This window comes from Protobothrops mucrosquamatus, unplaced genomic scaffold (assembly GCF_001527695.2).
Source record: "Protobothrops mucrosquamatus isolate PMUCROS unplaced genomic scaffold, P.Mucros_1.0 scaffold56, whole genome shotgun sequence".
Lineage (NCBI taxonomy): Eukaryota > Metazoa > Chordata > Lepidosauria > Squamata > Viperidae > Protobothrops > Protobothrops mucrosquamatus.
Window position 1 is genome coordinate 741510 of NW_015386436.1, and position 11965 is coordinate 753474.

General features: G+C 46.8%; 2 protein-coding genes across 2 annotated transcripts in view; one reads left to right on the plus strand and one right to left on the minus strand.

The window, feature by feature from the left end:
* ANP32A (acidic nuclear phosphoprotein 32 family member A) overlaps nucleotides 1-299 on the minus strand; it is a 14618-nt gene extending 14319 nt beyond the window's left edge. Inside the window, exon 1 of the mRNA XM_015811898.1 lies at nucleotides 173-299. Within this exon, the coding sequence (XP_015667384.1) occupies nucleotides 173-226 (54 nt within the window). The 5' untranslated portion in view covers nucleotides 227-299. The remainder of the gene's footprint in view (nucleotides 1-172) is intronic.
* Nucleotides 1-11590, plus strand: part of LOC107283918 — a 13180-nt gene extending 1590 nt beyond the window's left edge. Inside the window, exons 2-4 of the mRNA XM_015811896.2 lie at nucleotides 8558-8624; nucleotides 10174-10620; nucleotides 10987-11590. Coding sequence (XP_015667382.1) covers nucleotides 8558-8624; nucleotides 10174-10620; nucleotides 10987-11480 — 1008 coding nt within the window. The 3' untranslated portion in view covers nucleotides 11481-11590. The remainder of the gene's footprint in view (nucleotides 1-8557; nucleotides 8625-10173; nucleotides 10621-10986) is intronic.
* Nucleotides 11591-11965: the final 375 nt, after the last annotated feature.

Genomic DNA, 11965 nt, shown 5'->3' on the forward strand with positions numbered 1-11965 from the left:
TCCGATCTCAAGGGCAGCGGCGCAGCACTCGCGACGGCAGCTGGCAGGACGGCGCCCTCCGCCCGCCCGGCGCTCCGCAGTGGGGCTCCCCGCGCGCCCCGCCTGGCCGCCCCGGTTTCTCCCGCCGCCGCCGCCGCCGCCGCGAAGCCCCCCGCCGCCCGCGCTGGCTTACGTCGGAGGGCGTCCTGTTCCGCAGCTCTAAGTGGATCCTTTTCTTCATGTCCATGTCCCCGATTCCGCGGGAGGCCGCCTGGCTCCGCCGCGCTCCGCTCCCTCTTTTGTATTGACACCGGTGGCTCCAGCGGCGACCCCCCCTCCCGCCCCCCCGACCAAAGCCAGCGCGCGAGGCGAAGAGGGACTTTGAGCGCTCAACCAGCTTCGCTCGGAATCCCCCAACGCGGCCAACCAGCGCGCACACTAGCGTGATCGCCGCGGGGGCGGGCGCTCCGCGAGAAAAGACTCCCGTTTGAGGGACGGGCGGCGAGGCCAACTGGAGGACGAGGGAGGCTGGGCCGGCGGCCGGCGTACCAATGGGAAAACGCGGTAGACCGGCGGGTGCGACCGCCCGGTCGCTAACGAGGGAGATGCGGAGCAGTCGCCGCGAGCTGCGGTGGGAGTCGCAGGGCGGTCGGCGGCGGGACGGACGGCCGCGGCGGAGGCGCAGCGCGCGGGAGTCTCCGTGGGCGGGATGGGCGCCGCCTGCCGATTCACGGAGCCCTCGGCCCGCCGGGTTGGTGAGCGCCGGAGCGGCCGAGGCGCGGCTTCGGGGCGGGCGATGGAGCGGCTGCTTGCGAGGGCTGAAGGCGGAACAGCGTCGGAGAAGATTGGCGGGCGGTCGGAGCGCGTGGCGCTTTCTCGGCCGAGGAAGAAGGATTTGCTCTCCGGGGTGTCGCTTCGAGGAACGGATCTCCCGACCGCCTTTCCTGGCGAAGCGACGGAGCAGCCCCTGGCTTGCTACCGCCCGGACCTCCCCCGGGAAAGGAGGGGAAAGGCGACCGGGCCGGGCACTTCTCGGACCCGGTAACCACGCTGGCGGGGCGGCCGGGAGGGCTGGGAAGAGGCCGCGGGCGCTTATCGGAGGGGAGACCCTGCCGGAGAGGTCTCGCGGGCTCCTTGGCTCCCGTGTCGGACGCGGCAAAGAACTCCCGAAGGGCCTTGAAAAGCTGCAGCAGCTGGACTGGCTCGGACTTTCCCCCTCTGGGCAGCCTGGTTCACGCATCTTGCCTTAAAAGTCCCGTTTTTATGAGCGGGAGAGGAAGAAAAGCCTCAATCGGGCTGCTTTTCCTGCTGCATCCTTGGTAGCATTGCAGGTATTCTGGTCTCCACCCTGTCCCGGCTGTCTTAAAGTAGTCTAAAGTGTTGGGTTTTATTTATTAACGTTTCTAGTTAGCTCAATTGTTCTGGAAAATGAAGTGCATTTGCTATTAATGTTTGCTCAAAAGGCTAACTACTGTTGTAGTCTTTGATTCTGCATTAGGTACGACTGTTACAGGAGTAGTTTTATAGTGTGACTTCGATTGATTTTAGTATCCCAGCTTTCCTCTTCTCCAGCAGGACAGTGGGGCAGATCTGGCATCAGCTGGGGCTGCTGGATTCTTTTCTGGAGAATAAATATGAGAGCACAAAGTACTTCCAATAACTGCATATATGAAGGCAAAAACATTCCCTCAAGTCACAGTCAATTCCCAGTGTTTTCACAGGCTTTTAAGAAGAGACTGGACAGCCACTTGTCTGAAATGGTATAGGGTCTCCTGCTTGAGCAGGGGGTTCCAGCTCATTCTAATTGATTGACATGTCTATGTATTTTGTCTCTGAGCCTTCTTCCCACATGTAGTTGAGGCTTCTCATTCTATCCTGTTGCTTTGGGATATTTTTCTGATCTCCATCCAAATGTTAATTAGGTCTGACCCTACTGAGTATTTTGCAGTCAGCCAGCTGGATGTTTCTATGTAAGCAGATCAGGGATAGAGAATATGAACCATTTGAGAATCCTTAAGATTGTTTTGCATCTTTCAAAGACTGAATGAGATCCCAGGGCTGTGAAAAGCAATAACAATAATAGAGTTGGGGTCTTCTAATCCAACCCCCTGCTCAGGCAAGAAACTCTATACCATTTCAAACAAATGGTTCTCCAGTCTCTTCTTAAAACCTCCAGTGATGGAACACCCACAACTTCTGGAGGCAGGTGGTTCCATTGGTTAATTGTTCTCACTGTTAGGAAATTTCTCCTTAGTTCTAGGTTTCTTCTCTCCTTGATCAGTTTCCATCCATTGCTTCTTGTACCTGCCCTCAGGTGCTCTGGAGAATAGCTTGACCCTCTCTTTTCTGTGACAGTCCCTGAGCATTTCACCAGTTCCAGAAACTGTTCTTGGTGTGCTACATGAAAAGTTGCCTGTCTCTACTGCTACTGAAAGAATTGCTAACCATGCCCAGTGATTAGATAAGAAAGTGACAAAAAGTCTACATTCTTTCTCTCTACAGTCCAAATGGGTCCTTCTAGGCCCGTGATGGCGAACCTATACCACGCGTGCCACAGGTGGCATGTAGACCCCTCTCTGTGGGCACGCGCACCTTCACCCCAGTCCTAGGCCCTGAGGGGTTTGCAGCTCTGCGCATCCTCACTTGTGCCAGCAGCGGGTGAGCGCATGTGCGTGTGTTCCATTTACATGAGCGGGAGGCGTGCTTGCACACTGCAAATGGAGCTGCGCATGCACTTGCTGACTGCACTATCCCCTCTCCTCCCCCCCCCACAGGTCCACAAAGCCGGAAATGTTGGGGAATTCTGGTCTAAGTGCTCTTGCTATAGGTTAGTCTCATGATTAATATTAAAGATAACTCAGCATGTCTTGTGGATTTTACATTGGGTTTTAAATATTCGGAAGACGCAACATTAAAATTCGGTTTAATTCGGTTTTAAGGGGGGGATTGTATATATGTTCTGGTTTTAAATATGTTGTGCGCCGCCCTGAGTCCCCGTCGGGAGAAGGGCGGCATATAAATTAAATTAAATAAATAAATAAATAAATAAATAAAATAAATACTTATAGGATAATCTAATGAGCCTCTCTGATTTTGAAATTATGATTTATATTATATGTGAATTAGGCTACTGTGGCTTGCTTCATTATAATGGAAACAAATGATGATTTACAAGTGAAACTAGCCATTAAACTATACTGCTGAGCAGTGCTGTTGATATTTTTGGCATTTGGGTGTGATGCATATTCTCTCTGGTGCCCAGAGAATCTGGTTAAACCAACTTGTGGCAGCCTTTTTAAGGTGCAGGCCTCTATGTTAGTACATTTTGTACTGTGCTTTACTGTGTCTAAAAAAACTGTCTGAGAAATTATGTCTTCATTAAGACTTGTATTGTGATATTAATTTCTTAAATACAATAAAAAAATCAATTGGCAAACCTTGAGCATTTTTTCTTAAAAGTGGGTATCAATAGTTGCAGTGGCTTGGTACGAACCAAGCTATTAATGTGTAGATTACAATTTAACATGAGAGTAGCATCTTGTATAAACCTATCTGCTATAAGCTATGTGGCAAATCCTGTCTGCATAATACAGGTGAGCTTTGGGTTCCCCAAATATTCCTGGCAATAAACCTTTTTGAGTTCTGTGACTGGGAGCAGGTGGGGAGCTGTGCTACACAACCTGCATGAGCTGATTTAATCTTAGTCTTGCATCTTTTGTCAACCCCATCCAGTGCATACCCCTTGTCAAGATGGTTAGATTAAAGTTTATTGTGTCATTCAAAAGTGCAAAATAATCATGGGGGGAAATTGTGTAATCAAATTAAAGTGTACACTTTCACAGCCTAGTCATTTTACACAACCGGTAAACTGGTTGTGTAAAAGCTCAGTGGGTTGCAAGACTCTAATTGGAAAGCGGTTTGAACACGGGTGATATTTTGACCATGGAGTGAAAGACACCGGAAGACACCAGGATGTGAAGCTAGCCCTCCGGTCACCTGGAAGGAGGCGAAACGGCTCCTCCGGCCTGGCTTGGGTTCAGCATCGCCGCCTTCCTCCGGCCTGCCCTTCCTAAGTTCAACGGGTCCTGCTGCCTCCGGGCCGGGGGGGAGCCCTCCGCAGCCCCAGGGATCCCAAGAAAATTCTCGGAGGGAGGCGGGCGCTTAAGAAAGCCGCGGTGCATCGAGAGAGACGGCCTCTCCGCCGGGCTCCGCGGCCCCAGCAAGCGCTTCGCCGGGCAGCTAAAGCGGCCGGGCCGGCGGAGGGGGGCGGGCCGGGCGCGGCGCGGATTCCGAGGCGGGGGCGGCGGGGGCGGCGGTTGTGCACTCGGCCCTGCCGCCCCAGGAGGAGGCGGGGGATGGCGGCGGGGCGAGGGCGGCGGCCGAGCGGCGGCTTCCCGGTGGCGGGGCTGCTGCTGCTCCTCCCGGGGGCGTTGCTGAGCTTCCTCCCGCGGGCGGCCCCGTACCCGAGTGAGTGGCGGGACGGGCGGGGAGCGGCTCGTGCGGCCACTCCCGTCCAGGGCGGCCCCGGAGAAGGCCCCGCAAAGCCCTCCGCCGCGGAGGGGCCGGGGCTCCCGGGCGTTTCCCTAGCGACACCGCGGACGGGCCCCGAGCGCCCAGGCCCGGCTAGGCGGCTGCCCGGCGGGAGGGCGGAGAGCGGCACCTCCTGGCGCCCTCGGGCTGGTCGGTAGCCGGTAACGGGAGAGGCCGGCCGGAGGAAGCGAGGAAAGAGGCCCCGGGCCGTTCCTGCCTTCGCAAGGCCGCCTCGGGCCTCGCCTGGTCGTGGCTGAGTTGCCGGTCTCTCGCGGTCTCCTCAGCTCCGCCCCAGCGCAGCTTCCCCGGTCTCGTCCGGGGTCGCAGCCCGTGCGGAGCAGAAACCGCTCTGGGCGGCAGAGAGCCCGATCCAGGCGGGGGGGGGGTGCGGCCATCTAACGGCTGTCCAGATGTTTGCAGTTGCAGCCTGCCTGCCTGCCTTCGTTCCTCCTTTCTCTATTTGTTCATCACTCTTAGATCCTCCATCGTTCTTTTTCTGGGGCCAGGCCACTTCAGTATACTGCCCTTGTACAACTAACTTATTTTTGTTTTCAGTCGGTATTCACCCATTCTTGACTCTGGGTTTCTTCTTGGGCCACAAACTCAAAATTTTTAAGAACCCAATTTCAAATAGCACCAGTTACTTTAATTTTTCTCCTAATGTACTCAACTCCCATTTTTCTGCAACAAAGTGGTTTCTACCATCCATTTTTGCTTATACCCATTCCCATTCCACCTCACAAGGTTGCTGTTGTGGTGAGACTAGAGAGTAGAGAGAAGAATAAGAATAGAAGAATGGAATAGAATTAGAATTAGAATTAGGGTAGAATAGAAATAGAATAGAATAGGGAGGTCTTCTAGTCCAGGGATCCCCAACCCCTGCTCCGTGGACCACACAAACAAGCAAAGCACCATCTGTGAGATGCAGGCAGCACACAAAACCGTGCCCCCTCCAATCCACTCTCTCCACGTAACCGGTGCCTGGTGCCCCAAAGGTTGGGGACCTCTGTTCTAGTCTAAACCTCGAGGCAAGCCATTCCACTAATTAATTGTTCTTATTGACAGGAAATTTCTCTTTAATTCTAGGTTGGATCTCTCTTTGATTAGCTTCCACTAGTTCTTGTCCTCCCCTCAGGTGCTTTGGAGAATAGGTTGACTCCCTCTTGTTTGTGGTAGCCCCTCAAATATTGGAACTTTGCTGTCATGTCTCCACTAGTCCTTCTTTTCAGAAGACTAGACATACCCAGTTCCTGTAACCGTTCTTCATATATTTTAGCCTCCAGATCCTTAATCATCTTTGTTTACAGAGACTCAATATCCTTTTTCTATCATGTTGATCAAAACTGAATGCATGGTGTGTTTTGGATATATTCACCACCTTGAGTTATTTTTAAAAATAAGGAAGACAGGATACAAACACACAAAAATAAACTATTCCTTATAGAACACCACATATTACCACTATGTTTCTGTTACATCTTGTTCTTTGCCACAGCTCTTTCGGATTCTCAGGCAGCAGCCTTTGTGTGTACAGAAATCCATATACATTCATGACCCAAATGTGACCATATATAGTATTTAATATTACCTGACTGCTGGGAAGGAACTATATCCATCTGGTTCACTTTCTTGCATTAGGAGTGAAGTGGTTTGATTCTCATCTAAATGCAGACCAGTTTCAACCCTGGTTAGCTTTTTGAGATCAGTTTTTATTGGCTGAGTTTGTTTTGAAAGAGCAGCTTAGCCATTCCCCTAACATGGCTATCATTGCGTGGGCAAGATTGTAACTCAGTGGAATTATATTAGAAGACTTCCCTAACCTTACATATGGATTTGCTCAAGTTATTTCCAAGGGATGGTAGCAATAGATACAAAACAATTATTCATGATTTTTAAATAAAAAACTGAAGAAAATAACTGTTATATAAAATGAGCTGAAAATAATTGCTGTACTGTATGACTAACTCTTTTTATTGTTTTTTACTTTTTCTGGATTTTTTTTAGGTGTGACACACCGTTATGAAAATGTTAAAGTAGTGGAGGTAATGATAGTTTCAAGATACAGGAAATAGGTTGTATTTCTAATATCGTAAATTTCTTAAATCACTTCTGATCCAGATAGAAAATATGAATATTCTTTTTCACATGCAACCAAGCATGCATTCCCCATACAGGCGGCCTTCGCCCATTGTACTAAGACATAGCTTATTGATAGTAAGCCTTAAATTATAACTTAGAAATCACAACACCTGGATTCACGCAACAGATAAAACTAAACAAGCAATGTTAGGGCTAAAATGATTCTACTCTAATAACATTATGGGAGAATGTGTGTGTGTAAGTCTAGATTATGTGATGGGGAATGTGTCAGGCTTTCCGGTGAAACCAATTCCCGAAATCCATTCTGCTGTAGGAGACCTAAAGACGTTGCTGAAAATTCATGAGTTGTCTCAAGAAATGAGCCAGAAGGCAGATCTTTTGCTTGTCCTGGCCACTCAGCTGTTTTTGAAGCTTTCAGCCATGCCATTCTTCCAGGTCACCTTGAAGGGATGAATTTGGGACATTGTTTCTCAAAGTAGTGATTGACAAATTTCCAGTTAAGAGGTACCATGTGGTTCATTTGGATTCATTGTACTTTATAACAGAGGTGATTGGATTAGCTCACCTGAGCATTTGAACTTCATGCTGTGTATCTCTCTGAAAAATAGCAAAAGTTCTGAACTGGTATCTAGAATAATTAAAGAGTCAAATCTCCTCCAGCTTAATCCAGACAAGATAGAGGTTGGATGAATTGAGGAACCCTGATCCAAAAAAACCGTGCATCATCCCAGTGTGGACAGGAAAATGAGCCCTGGTGCCCTAGTGGTTAGAATGCAGCATTGCTGGCTGGCTCTGCCCACTGTCAGGAGTTCGATTTTGACCGGCTCAAGGTTGACTCAGCCTTCTATCCTTCTGAAGTTGATAAAATGAGGACCCAGATTGTTTGGGGAATATGCTGACTCTGTAAACTGCTTAGAGAGGGCTGTGAATAAGTCTAAGTGCTATTGCTATTGATAGAGGTCCATCCGGATCAACTTTGAGCATGTGTATTATAACAATTTCACCTGTGGGAAATGGATTCCTTTGTACCAGTATTGAAAGAAATTGGAGCTGGCCTTGGAAACCCCTTGTCAAATTACAAATCATAATGATCTGGCTCCAAAACGTTCCATAATTTTCAGGAATTGGAAACTGACCAGTAACACCAATCTGTAATTTAGAAGAACCCTGCAGCTGTTGTAAACAGGCCAATTGCCAAGCACCCGAAGTTATAAGTGTGAGAACTGGTCATTGGTCAGTTTTTTTTGAGTGCTGTTGTAAATGTGAATGGTCATTAAACGAATGGCTATAAATCAAGGCCTACTTGTAATCCTCCCCCTGAAACTACCCTAACCCCAGGGGGCTGCCTCAGAGGGCCTGGGGGCGAAGCGAGAGTTCCAGCCTTGCGACGGTCTCTCTTTCAGATGGAGCTAGAGCTGCACTTCCCAGTGTGGGCTGCCTGAACCCCGGGAGAGGCACAAGACGATCCATGGTCATATTGGAAGGAAATATTAGAACATTGACTTAGATTTATCTAATCCTTTAAAACTCATCTTTAATTTCTATTTTAGGGTTGTAATATACCTAATATGTTAATACAGTACTACATTTATATGATTAATTGGTAGCATGTATTGGGGGTGCATGCTTAAAATAATTTTATTGATAAGGGTGTAGAATCCTTACCAGTTTGGGGGCCATTGGGCCTGAAACGGAAGCTCCTTCCCCCCAATTACAGATGGGCCTGTGCAGGAAAAAACATGTTTGAGAATCTATCAATCTGATTGTTTTTACACCTTCAAGTTGCTAGAGATTCAGTTTGTGAGGTAAGTGTTCAGAAGCTTTTGGACTCTTAGCTTCAGGATTAAATATATTCTCCTGGTGGTTTTTTTTAAACAATTTAAGCATGCAACAAAAGATAAAAAGCTAATTGCCATAGTGAAATTATTCATTTTCCCCTCTTCAACAGATATCTGTGCAGCCAACTGCAGCTGAAGAGATTGTATCGGAAGGAAAAGACTCTATTGAAGTCCAGTGTAAGAATTTTTTTCCTCCCATTATGTGTTCAAAGTGACGTGATGCACCATCATTTTAAAGTCTTCTCAGAACAGCTTTCTGTTGTCTTAACTGGCCTGTGGTCATTGCACTAGCTTTTTGAGTTCCTTCCAGCCTTTGCACAAGCCAGGATCAGCACTGGGCTCAAGCTGATTGGCACTTCTGGGCGGTTCAGCAGAAGCACCAGGATTAGTGCTGGGCTCCAGCTGATTGGCGCTGATCCTGGGGCTTCTGCCGTGTCCCCATAGCCCTGCAGAAGCGCACGCTGATCCTGGGGCTCCTGCCCAGCTCACTCGCTCGTCCTTCCCCCGAAAACATGCCACTTGCTCACTCACCCTTTTGAAAATACGCTGCTCACTCGCTCACCCTTCCCCCCAAAACATGCCGCTTGCTCTGTCTCTCCTCACTGCTTTGCTTCTCGCTCTTTGTCTCCTTCTCCTGCCAAAACCTGCCCCTTTTATACCTTCTCTCTGCTCTCCTCCTCCTTTTCTCTTCTGGGTGTGCCGGAAGCTCCAATTACTATGTCGCCACGTGTGCCGATCCTGGGGCTTCTGCCAAGCTCTGCAGCTCCAGCTGATCTCCTCCAGGTCTGTGTGACGCCACTTTAGCTGATTCTTTCCCCTGCTACACTTGGCTAGGGGTCGCGTATCACCTGCCAGGTGCTAAAGTATCACTGATGGTACGTGTACCACTGGTTGAAAAGCCCTGATCTAGGACTCCAAAGTTCTCTCGATGGCACCATCCTTTAAGGCAGTGGTTTACTTTAAAAATTCTCTGTTCTCTCATTGGATGTTTACCTTTTGTTGGGAGCACAGATGAAAACACCACCTGTGTTCCCATCTCTTTGGCCTTCATGCCTAGCTGTTCATAGTCTCTTGATATTGTTTTCAGGCTCTTTGTTGTACCATTCATTCTCACATGAAAGAGAACAAATGGATAATAATCTGTGGACAATTATTTTAGTAAACCTCTCAATTACATCTTTGATCTTTGCTCCTGGGAGACAGCATACTTTCCTAGATAGATTGTCTGGTCTACAAAATTGCTGATTTAATTCCCCCAAATAGTGAGTCTCCTATTACCAACAGACACCCTTTTTCCTTGCGGAAATCTAGTCTACTTTTTTTCCTGTCATTGTCCTTCTCCATACTTTCTTCCAAGGGGAGGATTTGAAATTGATTAACTCCAGCGGACTGCATGGAGAATGTTTTTTATTTTTTGTCAGTACGGAGGCCCTTCAGGTAGCAGAATATATAACTAAACCATAAAAACATAACAGAATTCAAATAATTTCATCTGAATTTAAATCAGGGACAGTTATTAATGAGCTAATAGGCATTCCGAGTTACTTTGAGAAAGTTTACAAGTTGATGAAGAAATAAAATAGGTATCTAGCTGGGCCATAAAACAAAGTCATCCAGTGTCAAATTGTGATATATAGCAGTGCAGATATGTTCATAAAAGCTGTTTCTTTTACAGAAGACAAGTAAACAAGGTATACACTTAATGGCTTTATTTACTGTTTTACAGTACCTTCCAACACAGGTGAAATTGCAGCAAAAAAGGAAGAGCAAACTTTGAATGATCTTGTGAATCTTTTGCAAGATGTAGTAAAAAACATCCCCACAGAACTTGTATTGTCAACTGAACAACCCCCAACTCTTTTGGCACCTGACATAGTAACTTCCCCATCTGTAGCAGTGGACACTGTTTGGGTGAATGTGAACCCCCAAGATAGTGAGAAGCCCAGAACAATTGCCTTGATGAAAAAGGATACTCCAACTACAACAGCCTTTTGGAAACTAAGAAATGACCCAACAGCATCTGTTATCCTGCATTCCAACACAAGTCCCTCAGAAAATCTCCCAAGTGAGACCAGTGAGTCTGTTGTCCTGATTTCTGAAGAGGCAAGTCCAGGAAACACATTGAGCACCATTTCAATCCAGGTGGAAAAAGAAGCAACTACTAAGGGAGAAGGTAAGAGTTTTGATCAGTTAACAAATGGAGCCTTGGCTAGTCTAGTGGAATCTCTAAAGAATGTACAAAAATTACATATGACGCTAGACAATAATGAACCACAGCAGAAAAGCCATCCAGTGAAGTTGGCTCATCATAAGCCTAGAGGTTTAGACATCTTAGAAGCAATTGATACACTAATTAAATCCATTAAGAATGCACCACCCTCTGTTAAAGAAGATCCAGCTCTCCATGAGTATGTTGAGGAAGCAGAGGGTTACTTAAAAAATGCTCTGGAATTAGCAGGGGAGGCAGAGAGGAAACTGTTGCAGAAGAAGGAACAGCAGATGAAACTTGACACTGAGCTTCTTAATCCCCCATCAACAGCTCCACCTATAACGGAAATGAAGTTGGAGGTAGAACTGCCTTCCTCCCTCTCATCAGAAGCATCTGAGGCAGAAATAAAGCTGGATGTAGAGATCACACCTTCCCCATCAACAGTTCCACCCGCCACACAGGTGGGGATAGACAGATCCCCTTCCCCATCAACAGCTCCATCTGTAACAGAAGTGGACATCCTTTTGCCTGCATCTAAGTCTCTGGAAAAGAAAGCAGAAGACACGGAAAAAGAAATGGGGAAATTAAAAGCATTTATTAATTTATTATATGGCTTTAGTCCTGAATTAACTGAATATACAGAAAATTCACCACATAAAAAGATGGCTCAAGATATTGTTGAAAGATCAATGGAAGTCCTTGATGCCATAAAGAGTGTTTTTTGTGAAAATCCTAAAAAGCAAAGTAAACAGATTTTGAAGCAGTTGTTACAGAAAGACATGGAGCTTGTAAGACAAGCCATGAAGGAAAAAAGAGCCTCTTAAGTTACACTATAATCCTTGGTATTGTAGGTTTTTATGAACAATCAAGAGGTCTGTTTTCTTAATTGTAACAGCAATTGAAATACATCTGTTGCCCTTTTCACGCCTGAAATTAAATGTTTATTTTTAAATATTTTTGTTTTCATTTTTCATTGGATTGATATCTGTTAAGGATTAAGAAACAAAGAATTAATTTAACAGTTGTATGTTAAAGTTCATTCCAGAAAATCCTGTTCTTGTCATTGGATTAACTGAACAATTATTTACAGTTCTACAGTTGGCAGATGCTTCTGGGATTGATGGTTATTCGTTGTTTGTTCTCAGGAAAGGAACCCAGAAGACTATTTGTGGGCAGCCATGTTGCTGATAGCATCTTTAATCCATACCTGATAGGAGAAAAAAATCTTGTACATTGGATATGTGTTAAAAGTTTTTGGAAGCCTAAACAGATAGAAATAAAGTGTGAAATGCAAATTTTAAGACGCTAA